This window comes from Coenobita brevimanus, chromosome 80, assembly GCF_032717465.1.
Source record: "Coenobita brevimanus isolate Jiangsu-jjx chromosome 80, ASM3271746v2, whole genome shotgun sequence".
Taxonomy (NCBI): domain Eukaryota; kingdom Metazoa; phylum Arthropoda; class Malacostraca; order Decapoda; family Coenobitidae; genus Coenobita; species Coenobita brevimanus.
Window position 1 is genome coordinate 40,562,524 of NC_137033.1, and position 22,877 is coordinate 40,585,400.

Here is a 22,877-nt window from a genome sequence, read left to right on the forward strand (position 1 = left end):
GAGTTTTTCCTAACATAACATGTAAAGGGAAACACGAGAAAAAGAGACTTGATGATTCATCATTACTAGATATTATTTTTACCAGGCAAGATAATGATATTGAGAACAATGTATCACTCTCCATTCAGCAAAAGCGACCATACAGTATTTAATTGCAATTTTAGGACTGCATATGATATAGTTAGCAGTAGTGAAAGTTACAAAAAGAGCCTAAACTACAAAAAGGGCAATTGATATGACCTAATGAAGTATATAATTCAGAGAAATTGAGAAAAAGTGCTTAGAAGACAAGATATAAATGTTATGTACTGAAAATGTTGTGAATTTTATGAAACAGGAGTCTAAAACATCCATCCTTACTCATCACACTACCCAAGGATGGAAATTTTAGACTCCTGTTTCATAAATTCACAAAACTATTTATACATCTTGTCCCCTAAACTCCATTCCCCAATCAATTTCTCTATAGTGCTTAAAAGGGTAAAACAAGGAAGAAAGGTTGCTGGTTCCTTGACAGCAGAGATAAAAAACAGGGACGTGAGCATGGAAGTGAAAAAGCTACTACATGACAGTGTTGTGATACCAACTCTAACGTATGGATGTGAAGCTTGGACCTTGTTGATGGGACATAAGTTGAGAGTGAGAGCTGTGGTGATGAGTTTTTTGAGAGAACCATGTGGAGTCGCATGGAGAGACAGACTGACAAATAACGAAATGAAAGAGGGTTGTGGTGTGGATGTGGATGAGATAGGAAGCGTTAGGAGAAACACACTGAGGTGATTTGGCCATGTGGAGAGGATGGAGAGTGAGAGACTGACGAGGAGAGTTTATGTGAGTAAGGTGGAGGGGGGAGAGGGAGTGGGAGGCTAAGGATGAGATGGAGGGATGGAGTGGAGAGGTATATGAGAGGGGGGAGGTGTGAGCTGACAGTAGGGCAATGAAATGGCGGTAGACAGGGCGACATGGAGGCGATTTATTTGTGGCCACTCCTTACGGAATTAAGGCGTTTGACAACAAATAGACAGACAGAGGAGTCTAAAATTAGATCCCTCCACAAAAGGAAATTGAAAATATGGATAAACAAGTGGTTTAACACAGAATATAAAAAAAAATATAAAGAGAAAAGAGACTTGCTGTGGAAAAGATACAGAAGACACAACAGTGAGAGGGCATATAACAACTGTAAACAGGCATGAAATGATTATACCGGGATAAAGATGGAAGTTCAAAGACAGTTTGAGGAAGACATTATAAATAAATGTAATCATCAACCAAAGCTTTTTTACAGCAACATCCAAAGCAAAACCAAAGTTAAAGATAAAATGTAGTCCACCATGGGTGAGGGATAACCTATATCCAAGAAAAAGATATTTGCGAATTTCTTAAACAGAATTTCCAATCAGTTTGTACAGAAGAAGGTAATTTTAAGAGAGGTGATCAGGAACATGCATGCCCACACATATAACCAGATATCTGAAATCAGAACAAGAGGCACAGGTAGAGTTGAGTAAATTAGACAAAGTATAAGCAAATGGTCCTGACGGAATTTCAGGTTGGGTGCTACATGAATGTGTTGAAGAGTTAAGCAGACCAATATATTTAAAATTATATTTAAAATTCAACGATTCCTTAACTCAATGTAAACTACTTGATATTTAGAAGATAGCAAACATTGTTCCCCTATCCAAGAAAAGAATTAGACAGAATCCACACATCTACAGACTAGTGTCCCTGACCAGTTTTGTAGGCAAGGTACTAGAAAAGCTAATAAAAAAATTTGGGTAAACCATCTGGAAAAATACAATATGATAACAGAATGACAGTTCGGTTTTAGAAATTGAATATCATGTGTTACAGATCTAATAAGCTACTATGATAAAGTTGCAGAAACACTACAGAAAAGAGAAGTATGGATGGACAGTATCTATTTAGATTTTAAGAAAGGATTTGACGGAGTACTGCACCAGCGACTTTTATGTAAACTGTACCATCAAGGAGGAATCCAAGGTAATCTGTACTGTTAGATGCGTGATTTTCTCAGAAAAAGGGAAATGAGAACAGGACTAAGAGGAAATTACTCACCATGGGGGGGGGGGGCGAGTTTACTAGCGGAGTTCCACAGGGCTCAGTGCTGGCACCAATTATGTTTTTAGTCAATATAAATCATATAGACAGGATCATTGGAAATGGAAGCTATCTATATAGGTTTGCTGATGATGCAAACAGAGTTGAATAACAAATACAGACTCTTGCAGAGAGCTACAAGAAGAATTAAATAAGCTTAATAAATGGAGCAATAGATGTCAAATGGAATTCAGTGTGGACAAATGCCATGTAATTTAAGACTGGTAAAAGTGGAAAAAGACAAGATTGGGATTATATGTTAGAAAGTTCAGCCCTACACATATCAGAAAAGGAGAAGGGCCTAGGAGTGGTTTTCAATAACAGACTATCTCCGGTTGACCATATAAATGAGAAGGTACGGATCATGCATACACTGCTTGCTAATATGAGAATGGCATCCACATATATATATATATGAACACATGCTGAGAAAGATAACATCATTCATCAGACTAACCCTGGAATATGCATCAGTAGTCTGGAATCTTCACCTAAAAAAACACATAGATATGATTTAATAATTACAAAGGGCTGCCACAAGATGGGTACCAAGCTTAAAGAATCTAAGCTATGAAGAAAGAGTAGAAAAACTGATCCTACCAACATTACAAGAGAGAAGGAAAAGAGGGGACATGAGTACACTACATAAATGCATCTCAGGAAAAGGGAAAATAGACACCAATGAGCATATAATCTATGGGGAGGCATCAGCAAGAGGACACTGCAAAAAACTGCATTGAAAGAGAGATGGCAAAGACGTAAGGAAATTCAGTTTCCCAAATTGCGCTGCTGATCAGTGGAATGCACTACTAAATGAAATAGTGTGTACCAAAATTATTCATAAATTTATGGATATGTATGATAAAAATTGTTTAATATGCGGGACAGCACAAGCTTTACTCGTTTCTGAATGTTTTGAGGTAAGAACACACACACCACACACACAAAACCACCTTCCCGAAAAGTTACCTTTTCATTTTGTCACTCCACATCTTTTATTTATCCGCAAAACACTACTCACAGACAATTCATTCTGCTTTCACTGTAATGCAGACCCCCACTGCAAAACACACTCATTTCATGGGCCTCACCTAACTAAAATATAGTAAGCTGGGCATTCAAATGAGCCTGGGGTACAAGAACAACAACAACTAGGTTTCCGAATACTTAACTTTTTGACCTAACGAGAAAATGAGCTACTGTTGTTGCAAACTGACCATGTTCTTCGTGGCTGGTTAGTGAATTCTGTGGATGCCCATCTTCTTCTTCCTGTTTGTGGGATTTGCTGCCTACAATGACAGCAACTCATTACTTATATCAGCATGTTATCTCACATTTAGTCCTCCGCTTACTAGATATCCTTATACAGTGAGAAAATGACTTTTTATAGACTGACTGTGTTCTTCCTGATGGGTAAGTATGTGCTGCGGGAGCTCATGTGCTTTTAATGCTCGTAGGCGTTTGCCACCTATATACAGTACTCACTGCTTACATACCCTCGAGCCATAACTCTTCACCTTATATACATCTCCAGATACCTAACCTTTTAAACTATCGAGAATGGAGAATACGACCCATTACAGACTCACCAGGCTCTTCCTGTTGGGTGTATGGGTGTTGTGGGTGCCCATCTACCTCTCTGGGCTAGTTGCCATCGCTGTCCCCAAGGCCTGCAACTAACTACCCAGTTTTGCATACTCTCCCCCTAATCCCTCTTCATCATTTAATTCTTCGGCTATTTGATCTTCAAAGCTATTTCATTACAGATTGACTGTGGTCTTCCTGGTGGGCATTTGGGTGCTGTGGCTGCTCATCTACTTCTCCGGACTCGTTGCATTTGCTGCCTACAAGGACTGCGATCCCCTCACCTCCGGCAGAATTGGCAAACCCGACCAGATCATCCCGTACATGGTGATGGATAAGCTAGCTCACTTGACTGGGCTGCCTGGCCTTTTTGTCGCTGCAATATACGGTGGTGTCCTAAGGTTAGTTGGTGGTACCCATTTATTACGTAACTCATTTCTTGCGTGTTGGCGGAACAGCTCAGCCCAGTCAGCATTATGAGTGTATGTTTTGCTTCAGTCACAATGTTCCATAACCATTTTCATATACTATTGTGTGTGCTTTTATACACATATTGATTTCATTGTTGGCTACTTGTGGTTGTTATTGTTGCTTATATTGGGTATGTCTGGTCGAGCAGACCCGCCGACCACAAGTAGGCAACCACTCCTGTGGGACCGCCCTTTCAGTACTGTGCAGTACATACATCATGTAGGGATCCTGAATTCCATTATAGTAGGAACTGCCACACCAGGGCCCTTCACATGGTGAGGTGCAGGGAATAACGAGGACTTTTGGCTCCTAGGTGAAGCCAAAGGTGCTTCACCCAGGGTGCACAGTGCCACGATGTGTAGGCTGGTTTTTAGTGCCTAGTTATTTGTAATTCCATGAAGCAGTGAGAGAGCCTTTGCTTCTCACAAAAACAGCCTTGTTAGGACTCCATATTATAAATACAATTAATTATAGAAAACAGGATAGATAGATAGATAAATAGATAGATAGACAGAGCTCCAGGCAAGCCTGGGAACGGGAAATGATCCTGCAAGTGTAACTGAGGAAATGTTGACAATACACTGGAAGCAGCAAGTCAGGGGATGATATAGGTAGTGTGTCAGCGAGATAGCATACGAACAATGCCTAGTGACCATACACACACATACACACATACTCACACACAGGTTTCTAAAACATTCCAAGAACAGTGTAGCACATGTGACACGACCCCTGCTACACCAGAATTTAGGAAGCAGAGCTCAGAAGGAGGCTAGCCATAGAACCGACAGGTAGTGGAGAGAGTGAACAGGAAGAGGGGTCCAACTAGACTTACTTAGTGTATTCAGTCTCTGTAATACCTACACTGCTCAACTTAAGATTTTCTCTGAAGATAATAAATCAAGATAAACTCCCTGTATTCATCTTTAACTCCTACTACAAGAATCGAGAGTCACATTTGGTTGGCAGCGAACGTACGGACCTCGTCTACGAATCTACAGTGAATTTCTACAAAAGCAGGCGAGACTCTACAAGATTAGCTTCAGTTCTACAGTGAATTCCTACAAAATACAGCCTATGAGCCTACAAGTCTACAAAACAACTCTATAATCTTCACGTAACTTCAACCAGCAGCAAGAAGAATAAAAAACAAAGCAAGTAAAGAAAAAGAAAGACTAAAGCAACAAGCACACAAAACCCCAACACTCACTCCCGCCTACCTCCATCGCTGACGCAGAGGTCAAGACACACAGCAAAACATCAGAGCCACATTTATAACGCATCTTACTCACCTTTCTTCACCCAGGTTACGCATCGCTACTCAGTTACTCACCACAGCTACCAGTGTGGGAAGCCGACGTCACCATGTGTATCTGCTGAGATGACATCACCACGAGAGTTTGCTGACTTAGGGCCACGCCAAGCAACGTGTGACTGACACCAGGCACTTTTCACCCACTACTCATTACTCATTATTCACATAGCTCCTACTCATACTCATTTATTTCCACAGTATTAAGTTGGAAATTCGACGTTCTATGCTGAGGTTTGCCTGTGACTACAGCTGTTAATCACCACAAGCACCAGGCCATGGAATTTCCTGAGTAATATCATCCATCAACATAGCACTAGAATTATCAAGAGATCTTCAATCAACCCTGCATTTTTCTTTCGAGATCGACAGTTGCATCAACACGCCTCACCGATCTGTATCAAGTGGGTGAAATTATACTTACTCATTTCTTCTCAGTGCTAAAATTAGATATATTCAACTCCTTTACTTATTTCTATATATACACTTATGCACTCACTATCTATCATTTATTACAACTCATTTACTCATCTATTTAGTTAGGACATAAAACAAAAGGCGCATTTCATAACACCATATCTTAATGACAGGGATATTTTCGCCACCACCCACGTTAATACCAGATGAAAAACAATTAGCTCCATCAACAGATTCACAATTAGGAGAGCACCAAGGCAACACACCCATTGTACCATTGTACAAAACTCAATACAAACTAAAGATCAAGAAACAAATACGTCAGTTCCAGATGATGAGTGGGAAACCCCCTCTGACGTAGCAAGTGAGGACTTTGTCGCTGACTTGCACACGTGTGCCAATATACTTAACAGGGTTCACCGTTCCGGCCGAACCTATTCCACCATTCCCTCACACAACGATAAACAAGTCCAAGTTAAATTAACAGAGCAAACAGTGAAAATGAACAACGAAACAAATACCACGGATCAAACTTCCCCACCTCATGTTTATGTTTACCATGAAGATAAAACTGTCCCAAAATTCTCTGGCACAGAAAAAGATCTTATTGACGTCATTTCATTGGTCAGTCAGTGCGAACAAAATAATGTTCATCAAGCGACACATCCTCGATGAACAAGAGAAAATTGCCATTTTTTCATCTTGCATAAGCCAGGAAAGATGTCCAGCAAGCAATTTATTGAGATCAGATAAGCTCCTCAAGGCTAGGACAAATGATGAATTTAAAACTGAATTTTTGAAGAAATTTTCTGGAGGTATGAACTTCTTGCCAGGTATAATTCCAGAATTACATAAGATTGTAGATCTTGTATGGGAGCACACTACAAACCATGTGCTCAGTGAAATAACTGCTGACGTCTCCACAATCAAAAGAACATTGTTAGTTACTTTGGAAAACTCAAACTGGATAACAGATGATGGAAAGATGTCCCCAGACCTCGTCGTGGACATCATTGGTTATGTAGCTGCCTTGTGTAAATTACCTGATAGGACCCTTAAGATCGCCAAGACGATCGCGTACACCCCAGGCATGTGCTTACTACACTTAATGAATAGAGATGCAGTGCAGTAAAGCAGGTATGGTCGACACACCCGCACATTCTAGTAGAATGAGAGTACCTGAGACAGTATCAGCTGTGAAAACATGTACACCGACCCCAAACAGAGAACAAAATCGATCGCGACCCGAAAGCAGGGAGAGCAAACAATTAAATGTGACGAGGGTTCGATCACAAACACCAGGCTACAGGCAGATTCATAAGTTTACGTGTAGCCCGAGCAGATCTCGCGCCACAAACAACACTACATATTATGGGAAGTCACCTCGTAGGTCACAGTCAAGAGATAGGTCCATTTTATGTCATTATTGTGCAAAGCCAGGACACACAAGGAATGAATGCTTTATCAAAACAAAAGAGGATAGACAAAAGACACAAGGATTTGGTCCTTACTGTAGGCATCATAGATGCCAAGGGCACTGGACTAGTAACTGCAAAACAGTAGAAAAAATTGTGTCTATGTTCAAATCGGGGGAAGACCAAGTCATGACAAAAAACGAACAAACGTAAGGAAAAGCAAGTCTAAAATTCACATAGGAGGCATGTTGGGAAATGAATGTATCTTGATACCAGCTGTATGTGAGGATCAAAACGTTTCCCTATTTTTAGACACAGGCTCTCCAGTGAACTTAATAACACATGAAGAAATAAATAGAATTCTTAAAAATAAGAAGAAAGTAACTTTTCTGGAAGAAGCTGATTTAGATTTATATACGGTAGATGGAAAAAAAATTACAGTAAAAGGTATGATAAGGTTAAATATCAGTTTCACAGAGACTACAAGACCATTCTCTGCATTTTTCTATATCGTTGAAAATAGCAATTAAAGCTCATGTTACTGGGCTTAAGATGCATGAGAGCAGAGAACATAACTTTACTCCCACAAATGAATGGAATAGACTTTGACAATGAATTCATAGAGGAAATACCATCAGAGCCCTCACCGATTAGTAAAAGAGAACCAAAAAGAATTGGTAATATTAAAAGCTTAAACAAACATACACAAACAGATGAGTGTATAGATCCACTCCCACCACCAACCCCATCCTCCAGAATTAGAGACCCAGATAACAGTACTGATTTATCAGTTTTTCCAGCCCATCTCACCAATGATTTAGTTATACCACCTAATTCCTATATGAAAGTTACCATAAAGAGCAAATTACGGAATAGTATTGTTCTTGTCTTAGAAGAATTATGTAAAGTAAAGGGATTGTCAGTAGAAAACGCATTATGTCAGATGAACGACGAAGGGCAAACTCAAATATTCATAATTAATCACATGAGTGGGGAAGTTCAGTTGAACAAGGGGACTTGCATAGTTAATATTGAAAAATGTCCCGCCCCTGTGAAGGAAATAGTTATAGCTGGAGTGACAAGTGAGATAAAATCTGTGGATAGAGAAAGCATAAAAGAGAATTTAATTCACTCAGGTGAATTTGATGAAGAAAATGATTTGTTAACCCTGCTGGAAACACACAGGGACACCGTAGCATTACCCGGAGAACAATTAGGGTGTACTAACCTGATTAATCACATGATTAATGTGCACCCAGAAACACCACCAATTTTCGTACCAGCCTGCCGCATTCCACACTCCCAACGTACACTTGCAAATCAGTATGTCGATGAAATGTTAAAACTTGGAATTATTGAACCTTCAGTCTCCCCGTGGAATGCTCAGTTATTCTTCGTGCTCAAACGAAATGGAGAAATCCGTGCGGTAGTAGATTACCGTAAACTAAACAATCACACAATCCCAGACCGATTTCCCATGCCATTGCTAAGCGACGTTCTACAGAATATTGGACTGGAGAATAATATATTCTCAACAATCGATCTACTAAATGGTTATTACCAAATACCGGTTGAAGAGGAGTCACGTAAATACACTGCCTTTTCCACAAATAGAGGCCACTACCAATATATAAAGATGCCGATGGGACTGAGGACAGCCCCAGGCACATTCCAGCGTCTTATGAATTACGTATTGTCCGGAATTTTAGGGCAAGGAATATTTGTTTATCTTGACGATATTATAATCGCAACGAAAAATATTACGGATCATCTCAAGAAATTAGACTTACTCTTACAAAAGCTTAGTGATGCTGGTTTAAAAATTAAGCTTTCTAAATGCAAATTTTGCTTTAAGGAAATAAATTTCTTAGGCCACAAATTAAGTTCTAATGGTATTCAGACCACTGATGACAAAATACAGGCAGTGAGAGATTTTCCTGAACCCACTACGACTGACGAAGTTAGACAATTTTTTGGTCTAGCTGGGTACTATAGGTCATTCGTACCACAATTTTCTCATATAGCCTTTCCTCTATTCCAACTACTCAAAAAAGATGCTATATTCCAATGGGAAGAAGAACAAAAAAGGGCATTTAACAATCTACAAATCAAACTAACAAATGCACCTTGTTTAGCATATCTGGATTACACAAAATCATTTCTTATTTGTACAGACGCATCATTTAAAGGATTAGAGGCTGTACTGATGCAGAAAGATAAAAGAGGAAAGAATCAACCAATTGCATTTGCCAGCAGACAAACAAAAGGTGCAGAGAAAAATTATTACACTACAGACTTAGAGGCACTTGCAGTGGTTTTTGCATTACAAAAGTTTCGAAATTTGGTATATGGTTACGAAATCCACTTATTCACCGACCATAAACCACTAGTGGGTATGTTTAAAGAAAAACTCCTTTCTGGGAGGAGAGTAAGATGGAAATGTACAGTTGAAAACCATAATGTACAAATTCATTATATACAAGGTAAAATGAACATAGTAGCTGAAGCATTATCTAGGAACCTGAACACAATTCAGGTCGCGGCATTAGATCTCAAAGGAAATATCCCAAACCACGATGATATCGCAAAAGCACAAAGACTTGACCCAATATGGTCTAAAGTTATTTACAAGTTAGAAAGTGGAGATGACATACAATTACCCAAACTGAATGTACCACTCGAACAATTCACAATGGTCAATAATACATTATACAAGATTAACCCGAAACAACCAAAACGCCAAAGAAATACTAACCAGTTGGTAGTACCTAATGACATGATACCCCAAGTATTACGAACGATACACGATAGCCCACATGCAGGACATCCTGGAAAGGATAAGACATTCAAACAGGCGCAGCTGTTATATTACTGGCCTTCATTACGAAAAGATATAAACAATCTTATAGACAGATGCGAATCATGTGCAAAACACAAAGGATACCCAATCACACCAGCACCGATGGGTAATTACCCTGTACCACATCAACCATGGGACGTTGTCGCTGTTGATTTACTCAAGATGCCATTATCATACAATAATAACCAATACCTATTCGTAGCAAAGGATCATTTTTCCCGTTATGTCATTTTAGCTCCAATTAAAGATAAGACAGCAGAGACAGTAGCAAAGGCAATAACAGATAATGTAATATGTCGCTTTACTACCCCAAAGGCACTAATAAGTGATAATGGAGGAGAATTTAATTCTGATTTTTTACAAGAAATATGTAAACAATACAACATCAAAAAGGTTAACGTTTTAGCCTATCACTCAGCATCTAATGGGTTAGTAGAGAGACAAAACAAGAAAGTATTAGATGTGCTACGACACATTCTCATTGAAAATTATGCAAGCTGGGATGATTGGATTCCTAGAGTAGAAGCCTCAATTAATGGATCTATAAATAAATCCATAGGTGACACACCTATGGATTTATTTATAGATCCATTTATTATATATGGGACAGATAAAAAACTAACATATGAGTTCCTAGAAGGTGACAGTCTGCCCATATACAATTACGATGATTACTCTAAACTCCGTTTACGTGAATTCCAGGACATACACAAAAGAGTCAAAAAACAATTGACGATGTCCAAGGAAGAAATGACGGAGGTATTTAACAAGAAGGCAAGAGATTCACCTATCAGCTTAGGAGACATTGTTTATGGTATCATTCATACGAGAGAATGAATTATCCCCAAAATTTGAGGGCCCATACAGAGTAATTAACATAAGAGCAACAAAGTTTTAATTAAGTCACTGTCAAGTGGCGAAGAGAAACAAGTTCATATTGACCATTTAAAACGAGTTTCAAGGGAATTATCCAATAATTATTCAGCATCGGATACAACCGAACAGGCGAACGTAACTCAAGAAACCAAGCAAGAAAACAACAATGATTTAAAAAAAAATTAAGGTCATATACCAAACAATCAAACATAGGTGCAACTGTTCCAGTAAAATCTACAGTACATCATTTACGAGAATTAAATATCGATTTAAACTCCTTCTATAAATGAAATAACAATCAACCGTAACGCACATCATCACTATCATCGACCACAGCATGACCATATTAGGAAATTAATAGATTTTTTTTTTTTTTCGGTAGGTACCGATGAAGGGACTTATGCTATGGATTCTCCTCTACATAGCAAGAGGATATGCGCACTTAGACCCCCAACACATAGTACGACAAGGATGCCTCATAGCTCCAACGGCCACGACTTCAGTCGTAAAAGATGTCATGAGTACTGAAATAAGTCTGGATTACTTGTATGAATTACCTTCTTATCTAGAAAATATCGCGAAATCTATGCAAACCCTGGACTTCATGATTGGAAGCTATGTTTCACAAGCACATAACACAAAGGAAGTGAATGAAATAGTGAAGTTAGCGAAATGGAAAATAGAACAGGCAAAGTCAACTATGCTCATCATAATCCAAGATCTCCCATCTTATGGAACGGAGGTATTGAGCGACAGGAATAACATCACACGTACTCGCCAAAAGCGCGGTTTGTTCGACCTGGGTGGCGCAGTTCTTGGGAACATCTTTGGATTGGCTACAGAGGATGACCTTAAAAAAAAAGATAATAATAATAATAAAATAGCTCAGGTACTAACATACCAAGATAAATTCATCACAGGACATAACTCAGCAATGAAGACAATTGTGAAAAATCTGAAAAAGGCAGAAAACAGCTCTCGTAAGTGTAGATAAAATAAATGAAATGGAAGGTAACATAACACTTTTCCAACACTTCTAGATCATCACAGAACATACTGACACAATTCTACTACAATTAGACAACACTAGAGTTCGTTACAGGGCACTTATGCAAGGAATTTTTAATGCTGGTGATGGCAAGATCACAATTGACTTACTCCCAGTTCATGAGCTACGTCAGATAATCAGTCAAGGCATACATGAACATAAATTGAAGCCTTTGTTCCGACGTAGGGAATTCATGCAATATTATCCATATTTAGAAGCAACACTAACACCAACATCAGTAGTAGTTCATATACCATTCATAACTGACGACCTGTTCACAGTATACCAAATACACCCCTTCCCCTCTAAAAATAACAACACTTTGGTCATCATCAACATCAACACAGACACCGAACTCATCATGGTCTCCAAGAGACGGAACACTGTCACTTTCTCAAGTGAATCAACGATTGTACGGAAGTGCCCCACATCCTTACATGCTGTTCATCTTTGTCCTGCGTACATTTTCATGTTTCAGCCTACTGATACAGTCAGTTGTGAAATGGCTATCATCAGAAATAACAATATTCATAATATCTGCAACTTCATTTTTGCTCCAGATAAGCTTGTACACCATCAACGCATCGGACACTCACAGTTTTTTTTATTTCACTCATAACACATCAGTTTACATAGTCTGTCCAGATATACCACCATCTCATACTTCAGCCTCAGGATTATACATAGCACCAGACTACTGTGCGGTATTTACACCATCCATGTCCACTTTATCCACCATCAATCACTACGCCATTCTCAATCATACACACAAACATTTCCACCCACTGCCTGATATGGACTTAAACATGAGCACAAGTATTAAGTTGACTTCCCCTAAGTTTGAACTATGCAACTGATCAATGAAACAATGAAGCCCTGGGAAGATTTGAGTTTGAGTATGTTCAACCCATATTATGTGTATAGCCCAGCACCTACTGTCTTTATAATCTTCTGCATTGTATTTGCAGTACTGCTGTTCGCAATACACAGAATGCATGCAAGAATTGCTAATTTGGAGTCAGTATTTAGTAGGGGTAGAGTTAACATCCAAGTTAACCCCCCTGAATGAAGTGTACATATTTTGTATATAGTATTAATTATATATATATATATATATATATATATATATATATATATATATATATATATATATATATATATATATATATATATATATATATATAATACAAAGAAGAATGACCCATGATATAGAAGTATGGCATACCAGTACCATTATCTTTAAATGAAATATTAATAACTCTTACCATAATCTTAATTTTAAACTTTTTTTTTTTCTTGCATGTATGCATTTCACTACAATAACCCAAGTACATACTGTATTACAGTTAAATAGTTTACCTTTAGTGCATTTATTCAAATATGTATACAACTTGTTTAAATTGTAATATTACTAGATCATTGCAATTTACTATGAATATTATATGAATACAATATTATAATCAATATTATGTACTAATAGATTAGCATATGTCAATGATAACTACTGTCGGAGGACCTCCAGTGTGTGGCCGAGCAGTTTTAGGACTCCATATTATAAATACAATTAATTACAGAAAACATGATAGATAGATAGATAAATAGATAGATAGACAGAGCTCCAGGCAAGCCTGGGAACGGGAAATGATCTTGCAAGTGTAACTGAGGAAATGTTGTCAATACACTGGAATCAGCAAGTCAGGGGATGATATAGGTAGTGTGTCAGCAAGATAGCATACGAACAATGCATAGTGACCATACACACATATACACACATACTCACACACAGGTTTCTAGAACATTCCAACAACAGTGTAACACACGTGACACAACCCCTGCTACACCAGAATTTAGGAAGCAGAGCTCAGAAGGAGGCTAGCCATAGAACCGACAGGTAGTGGAGAGAGTGAACAAGAAGAGGGGTCCAACTAGACTTATTTAGTGTATTCAGTCTCTGTAATACATACACTGCTCAACTTAAGATTTTCTCTGAAGATAATAAATCAAGATAAACTCCCTGTGTTCATCTTTAACTCCTACTACAAGAATCGAGAGTCACAACCTGAACCATACTCGCAACACATAAGAATGGAAAGCCGAATAACAGGATCACTCAGTATTTTAAATCCCCTCAATTAGAGATATTAAATCAGTTAAAATCATCTTGTGGTGTCCAGTATAAACTTATTATCTGACTGCCAAAAATGTTTATGTTGTTATTGCCTAAATGAGATTATCTTGTGATGGCCAAAATTAAAGAACCTCATTATGGCCCAGACTATAGTGTAAAGGCTCGAAGATCCCTAACATATGAGAGGAAAGGTTGTTTGGATCTTTGAAAATCCTGATCTTAGCAATGATTTTTTCTTAATAGAGTTTCATACCACCATCCCACCTCTGCTCAGTAACCGTATAAGTGTGGCATCAAATCGTTCTTTGAATATATGACCGCCATTAAGCTGACGAAAAAAACAAGAGTTGACACAGTGGCACATTGCTAAAAAGAACAGGGAAACAGATTTAACAATAACCGTTTATTTGCCACCTCAGAAATCAACAGAAAAATATAACATTATCAGGATGAGGAAGAACTGATTCAGTAAAGCCCCTGTCACACACAAATGACTCAAGGGCCGACCGAGGCGCAACTCAAGATCGTAACGCATTTTTTCATTGATCGTCCCTTGATTCGCAGACAAAGCCTGGACTCTTTAGGGAGCTCGTAAGCCGCTGGGGCAACTCGTCGGGCCTCACGACTTGCCAAAAGTCGTGTCACAGTTCCGTCACAGTCGGGAGTGTTGTACATCGGTCTTGAAGCAGTCTTAGCTCAATTGGATGCATCATGATGTGGTCATTGCATGTCGTGATGCTGTCGCCGAAAAAAAAAAAACGTTATGACTGCATGTCCCACATCAACTGACTGGACACAGGAGAGGTCCATGGTGATGCACTGGGTGTCATTGGTGGTCTAGGTGTGATGCCCTTCCCCATGGGTCGGTCGTGGGGGGGACGTGGGGGATGTTGTGGGGGGGTCAGGGTCTATCTATCTATCTATCTATTGCCAGACGCCTCAATCCCGTTTGGGGTGGCCACAAACAAATCACCTCCAAGTCGCCCTCTCCCCCGCCATTTCACTGCCCTGCTCCCAACTCACACCCCCCTCTCTCATATACCTCTCCACCCCATCCCTCCATCTCATCCTCGGCCTCCCCCTCCCTCTTCCCCCCTCCACCTCACTCACATACACTCTCTTCGTCAGTCTTTCACCCTCCATCCTCTCCACATGGCCAAACCACCTCAGTGTGTTCCTCATAACGCTTCCTGTCACATCCACATCCACACCACAACGCTCCTTTATATCCTCATTCGTCAGCCTGTCTCTCCATGTGACTCCACAGGCTCCTCTTAAATAACTCATTTCCACTGCTCTCACTCTTGACTTGTGTCCTTCCAACAACGTCCAAGCTTCACTTCCATACGTTAGAGTTGGTATCACAATACTGTCATGTAGTAACTTTTTCACTTCCATGCTCACTTCCCTGTTTCTTATCACTGCTTTCAAAGAACCAGCAACCTTTCTTCCCTGCTGTACCCATTCAAGCACTTCACCCTCCAAACCTCCATCCTTACACACCACACTACCCAAGTACTTAAACGTACTCACATTTTCCAATTCCTCACCATCCAACCTCGCTGAACATTCACTGACTTCACCTCTCTCAAGGACCATCACTTTACTCTTCCCTACATTCACCTTTAGATTCCGTTTCTTACACACTCTCCCAAACTTATCCACCAAGCCTTGCAGCTCCCCTTCGTTTTCACTCAACAACACAGTATCATCTGCAAACAACAGTACAGGGAGTTTCCAAACACTATCCTCTCTCATCAGCGCCACTCCAACATCCACTACCCTACCTTGTACCTCTTTTATTACCCCTTCCATGTACAGATTGAACAACCATGAAGACATGACACATCCCTGTTTCAACCCATCTTTCAAAGAGAAAAATTCACTTAGTTCACTATCCACATGCACTGCAGCCTTCGCACCATCGTACATACTTTTCACAGCATTCAACAACTTCCCATCTACTCCATAAATTCTTAACACTTTCCACAATCCTTGTCTATCCACCCTGTCATATGCTTCCTCCAAATCCATGAAAGCCGCATACAACTTCTTTCCCTTCTCTAGAAACTTTTCCACTAAAGATCTAAGAATGAATATCTGATCTACACAACCTCTTCCCTTCCTAAAGCCTCCCTGTTCTTCTCCAACTAATTCCTCTGTTCTTTCTCTAACTCTGTCAATAAGTATTCTACCATACACTTTTCCTATTATACTAAGAAGACAGATGCCCCTATGATCACCACACACTTCTTTTTCCCCCTTTCCTTTGTACAAGGGAATAATTATACCTGACTTCCAATCCTCCAGGACTCTACCTTCCTCCCAGGCCAATCTGCACATCTTCCACATCCATTCTACTACTATCACTCAGGGTGCATTCCCCAAATGCGTCACGCAGTTGTCTTGTGTTTTTGGGCGGTCGTGTCACGGTCGTGGCTGACAAAAATTCGTTAAATTTCAAAATTGAAGACTCGTAGCTCCGTCGCCTCCTGGTCGCCTTGTAATCTTGTTGCATTCTTGATGATGTCATGACCGGTAGTGTGGCATCCTGACGCGGTCGTTAGGCAGTCATGAGCGGAGCAGATTCGGGGCCAATAGGGAGGCGTGGGATCCAACTAGGACACGACCTTGAGTCTCGTCGCGGTCGGCCCTTGAGTCGCGTATGTGTGACAGGAGCTTAAGGTGCTTCAACTGCTTAAAGTAAAGCGTGTGTTTACCTTTGTATATGTATATATATATATATATATATATATATATATATATATATGTGTGTGTGTGTGTGTGTGTGTGTGTGTGTGTGTGTGTGTGTGTGTGTGTGTGTGTGTGTGTGTGTGTGTGTGTGTGTTCAAGTCCATGGTCTTAGGACGGAAGAATGCCTGTCCTCGTCTGGTTTCCTGTCATATGCTGTGACTATATAATCATGCAACTGAAGTTCCCCCAAATGAGAACAGAACAGTTCAAACCGTGTTCTATGGGTGTCAGTGAAGTACAGAAGTTGGTCTGCCAGAAAACCGTTCCGTGGAGAGTTTGTGGTATGAGGTGTCCTCGCTGTATCATGGTCATCGTCGTCGTCTTTAGTTGTTCAGAGACGCCAATTGTAAAACGGATGTTACGATCTCTCCCTGATGATATCATACTTTGAGTGGCGAAATGATTTTTTTTTTTTATCATCCACCTGCCCGGAAGCGAAGGTAGTTAAGTCAATTTTGTATTTTTTTTTTTTTATAATAAAACAACCTTATTATTTAACATGATGTGCTCAAGAGGAAACCAAAAAATAGCCTCATCAGAGTGCCTAAAATCGAGAAACCTAACAAACAAATCAGTATCGTACATTAATACCTAAAAACACTAACAACTATGACTAACTACACAGTCAAAGTAGATTTACCGTAATGGACAAAGTACTCGACCAACCAAACACCATCGATTACAAATGTGCAATGCTTCTCTGCATTACATATGCACTTATCACCTGCTGAGGGTGGTGAGTGGGGAGTGTTTATTCACAGTTCTATACATCATGGCTCGGATCAAGATGCAGCCAGGATCTTCGCAAAATCCGGACCTTTGAAGTCTATCATTGGGCTTTTACTGTATTATCTTAGTATGACCAAAGTAAACATATGATATCTCAAAGTTATTTTATGGTACCCACAATTAAATGATTATTTAGTTGAAGGTATGAAATTATCTTGTGATGGCCAAAATATGATTCTGTTGTGGAAACCAAAGTGACACTGAATGGACCTGGTGTTACTGTTGTTGTGGGCCCAGGCTCACTTCGATGTGAGAATGGTGGCCTGCAGGTTGAAGTTATCCTTTTCCTGCAGACCACTATCTCCCTTTCGGGGGTTAGAAATGGAGTTTGTTTGTATAAATGGGCTGCTCCTCTTCCTGGTTATATCGGTGCCTCCACGTGAAGGCGTCCCTCTATATCATCTGAAGGACCTGAATTTACCCAAATAATCTGAATGGACCCAGAGAGGTCATGGTGAACTTCAGTAGACCTAAAGTACGTTCACGTTACTTGGCCCAGACGTTCGTTCTCTTTCAGCATTTTTCACGTAGCTTACAGGCAGGAAAAGGACACTGTTGCGGCTTTACATTATCCCCCACAGCACTTCGCGAATAGTATCATATTCTCTGCTAATCTCTTGTTACATATCAGTATTCAAGATGGAGATAATTTGGCCAAATTGAAATGACAGGAGTATCATTGCTTCTGAATGGCCCTAATTGTTCATGAATGACCTTGATGAACCTGAAGGAACATCAATCCCTCCATTGCAATGACATATTTTTCAATTATTTTTTTGCTATTTTCACAAGATTAGTTTCAGTTTTGAGAGTGAAATCGTGTTACAAAAGGTTAGTGGAGATTGCTTCTAATCCCGCCTCTGCAAATGCTCTCTTCAGAATGAATTATTTCGTCTGGTGTTAACATGAATAAAATACAAAAAGACGTCGCCGTAACGAAATGTTTAAATATCTTGAACAGGCCAAACTACTCCTCTTCAATTAATCAAAGATAACTTGACAAATGAACTGTCAATAAAGGGCCATGAATGATGTGATCAGTCTGAACATGACTCTAACGAGCGCCATCATGTGGTGACATCAGTATCCTCGGGAGGTCAACTTCCTGTATTTGAAACGTCCCTCAGCTACTTCCCTTGAAAAGCGGATGGAGTTCGCAAGATGATTGCAACTTATGCCAAAAGTCCATTGGATTCACGTTTTAGATGATCCTGGGGCTACAACAACAGCAACAACTAGTACTACTTTAAGCGAACAAAGATCTTCAGCCCCTTTCAGCTTAGTTTATGTCCAAGTGTTGTCAGAGATTAGAGGATAAATTTGATTAGTAACCAAGGACACTCAGGAAAGGAATTAAGGGGGGGAGGAGGTAGAGGAGTGTGCTTCCCCCCAACTGTCAGCAAAACAATGATCAGATAATAAGGAACAAGCCTATTTACCAAAATACATGCAGTAAATGCTTCATTGCACTTCCACTTGTTTATACTGTTGCACTCCTATGAAGAAACGTGAAACAAAATTGCATTTTCATTGCCTGTTTTGCTTAAATGTATTCAGTGTTTATTCTGATGGGAATCTCTCCCCCCTCCTGTTTCAAAGTGCTGGATCCCACCCAGGACACTTTTGCCCGCCTCTTAACTAAGGCTTATCAAATTTGATATAACCACGACTCTGTATATTATACTGTCTAAAAAAGTGGTTAAATTTTATCAAGCGAGAACTAACTGAATCGAATTTCGCACAGAAGATCGTTATGGAAATGGTTCATTTCCATCAAGTGAAGCAAACTGACTATAATTTCACATATAAGAATGGATGTAATAATGCCTGAATTGATGGGAATGACTAAGGATGTAATTTAGTCCTACTAGTTCACGCAAGAAAGGTTCTACTGGTGTTCTTCCGAAGGTTGCTGTATCTGTTGTTGAGTAACCCTGGTCTGTCTAACCGAGTAGACCCGACAACTGCAGAGAGGAAACTGCTACCTGCAGGGCCATCTTGTGCAATGAACCAAGTTGTGGTAGACTGCGATTAGTCACAGCGAGGCTCGGGGAGGCGTATGGAAGTCTCGTTCCAGAATGGACACCGCATTTGCGTCACTCCATCCAGCAGTGTTGAGCTCCTTAGTCTCCACAGTACACCGTGAATTGGTTAAATGGTTACCACCCAGGACTGTAAAAGGTTTCCTGGGTTACAGGAAACCATTAGGCATGTCATTCAGAACAGAATCACCTGAAGTGGAATGAAGATTAATAAAAAGTAACGTTGCTACTCCTCACCCTGCCCTAGGGTGGGAAAGGAGGTCCGGATGATGATGATAATGATGATGATGATGATGATGATGATGATGATTATGATGATGATGATGATGATACGATTGATGAAGAGTAGATGGCAGACACAGAAAAATATATAAAAGTGAAGGGAGAAGTAGGCAACACTATATCATGTAGGCAGCATTATATCATGTGGGTGGATGATGGTCGCCACCATCTACTACCATCTCCTGTCGATTTATTCCGGCTATCGATTATGTTGGCTGACTGTTGTGACAGTTGATGGTTATGTTGGCTTAAAACAGGTATGCGGTTGATAAACGCGTTTTTCATATACCTGTGTTCATGACATGAGTTCATTCATTTAGGAAAAACCTCTAAAGGTGAAAATGTTAAGGATTTTTTTTCCCTTATTTTTACTGCTCCCGGACGACTTCTTTCGGCTTAAAAAAAAAAAAACTCTCGTGTTAAGGGCTTCTATACTTTTGTTTTATTCATGATACAGTCACGGATATACGTTCGCCTACATTTCCGCTGCTTCTGCTTAACAGTTAAAGCATAGTTTCCTCCTTAATCTATCCTACCAAAGAGAAACATCTGTGGGTAGAGAAACATACCAACCTCTATGAACTTAGAACAAGTACACGGCAAAAAGGAAAGGATAAAGAGAACAGGTGAAACACACATCCACATTTCCCTCGACGGTAAAGCCAGAGGATTTTATTCAGCTTTACAGCGACTTTTCGTAGTAAAGAAGCCAAGGATGTACAAATTTACCTGTAAACATTTTTTTTCTAACTAAGTGAAACTTGTAGCAGTAAAGTGACTAACAACTGGCTTTTCTCTCAACAGCTCGCTATCCAGCTACGGCAACTCTATTGCGTGTCTGGTATGGGAAGATTTCCTGAAGGACTTTGTATACTTCAGAAGGTTGTCACCCACTGCAGCAACCACTGCTCTCAAACTCTTATGTAAGTTACTTGTGCAGTAATACTAATAGTATATGTTAACAAGGCTAACCCCGGGGTTCAGTGACACAAGGGTAAACATACACACACACACACACACACACACACACACACACACACACACACACACACACACACACACACACACACACAATTTTAAATAGTTCTTGGAAGTTTTTTCTCTTCTTCTCCTCTCTTTCTGTATTCCATCTTTCTCGATTCTTTATAGAGAGCATCGATTCTGGGGATACGATTAAGTGGCTCAGATACAGCAAGTCGAGCTTTCTCCCAGAATCACCCTAGTTCCTCAAACAGAACACATGCTGAATCCCTCAGTGTTCGTGACTCTGTTCGCATCAGGCAGAACAGTTAACACTTCTCCACAAGAGGGTAACTTATTTCCAAGTAATCTTTCACTTGGTTGGCCAACAAGCCAAATCCTGGTTTTGTTCCTGCTTTTCATCACCTGCGTTGACAATTACACTTCAGTCATAATAAAGAAGTGCTTAAAATAAACTCAAAAGGCAAATCCCTGACAAAAAAAAAAAAAAATAGTTATTACTAGAAGGTAGCCTTCTGTGAAGTAGGCCAAAACCAAACACTGTTTTCAAATAAAAATTATTATTATCACAATAATACTTCTGCTTATTAGGCGATGATGTGTAATGGATGCAAGAGCTTATAGAGGTTGGGGGAGTGGACTTTCTGACCATTACTTTGTGGTGGCCAGAATTAGGATCCAAGTAAGATGGAGAAATAGAAGAAGGGAAAGGCGAGAGGAAGGAGTAGTTGCAAGTAGAGTGGAAAGGTTACAAGAGGATGAGAAAAAGGCAGAGTATAAGAGAGAAGTGGAGGAACGATTGGGGAAATATGAACTGGAGCAGACGGGGGACGTGGAAGGTGTGTGCAGGATATTTACAGAAGAACTATGTGCTGCATATGATGTGGTGCGTGGGATGAAGAGAAGACGGAGGGGGGTGCAAGGAACAGCGTGGTGGACTGAAGAGGTGAGACAGGCTGTGTCACAAAAGAAGAAAGCATACAATGAATGGATGAGAAATAGGGGCGTGGAAGAAGTTGAGAGGCGGAAGAGAGAGTTATATGTAGAAAGAAAGAGAGAGGTGAAAAGATTGGTAAGAGAGAGTAAGAAGAGATTGGATGAGGAATTTGGAAGGAATTTGAGTGTAAAGTGGAGGGACTGTAAGAAAATATTCTCGAATGAGATGAAGAGAGTAAAATAGGGTGGAAATGAAGTTAGCAGGGGAGTGAAAGATAAAAATGGTAGATTACTAGTGGAGAAGGGAGAAAAAGTGAGCAGATGAAGAGAACACTTTAAGGAATTGTTGAACATAGAGGATGGAAGTAATGCGAGTATAAGTGGCTGGGGAATGGCTGGGAGAAGGAGAGAGGTGAGAAGACAGGAAGAAATCAGTAGGATAGAAGTTGTGGAAGCAATGAAGAAAATTAATTGGGGAAAGCCCCAGGAATTGGAGTGTGTGAAATGCTGAAGCATGGGGGAGAGATTGTAGCAGAATGGATATGGAAGATGTGTAGGTTGGCCTGGGAGGAAGGTAGAGTCACGGAGGATTGGAAGTCAGGTATAATTATTCCCTTGTACAAAGGAAAAGGGGAAAAAGAAGTGTGTGGTAATCATAGGGGCATTTGTCTTCTTAGTATAATAGGAAAAGTGTATGGTAGGATACTTTTTAACAGGGTTAGAGAAAGAACAGAGGAATTAGTTGGAGAAGAACAGGGAGGCTTGAGGAAGGGAAGAGGTTGTGTAGATCAGATATTCATTCTTAGATCTTAGGTGGAAAAGTTTCTAGAGAAGGGAAAGAAGTTGTATGCGGCTTTC

The 22,877-nt window shown here is 39.9% G+C and overlaps 1 protein-coding gene across 1 annotated transcript in view; it reads left to right on the forward strand.

The window, feature by feature from the left end:
- The window catches only part of LOC145409341 (sodium-coupled monocarboxylate transporter 1-like), a 150,041-nt gene that overhangs the window by 110,184 nt on the left and 16,980 nt on the right, over window positions 1–22,877 (forward strand). Inside the window, exons 7-8 of the mRNA XM_080279812.1 lie at window positions 3,891–4,109; window positions 20,907–21,025. Of these exons, the coding sequence (XP_080135938.1) occupies window positions 3,891–4,109; window positions 20,907–21,025 (338 nt within the window). The remainder of the gene's footprint in view (window positions 1–3,890; window positions 4,110–20,906; window positions 21,026–22,877) is intronic.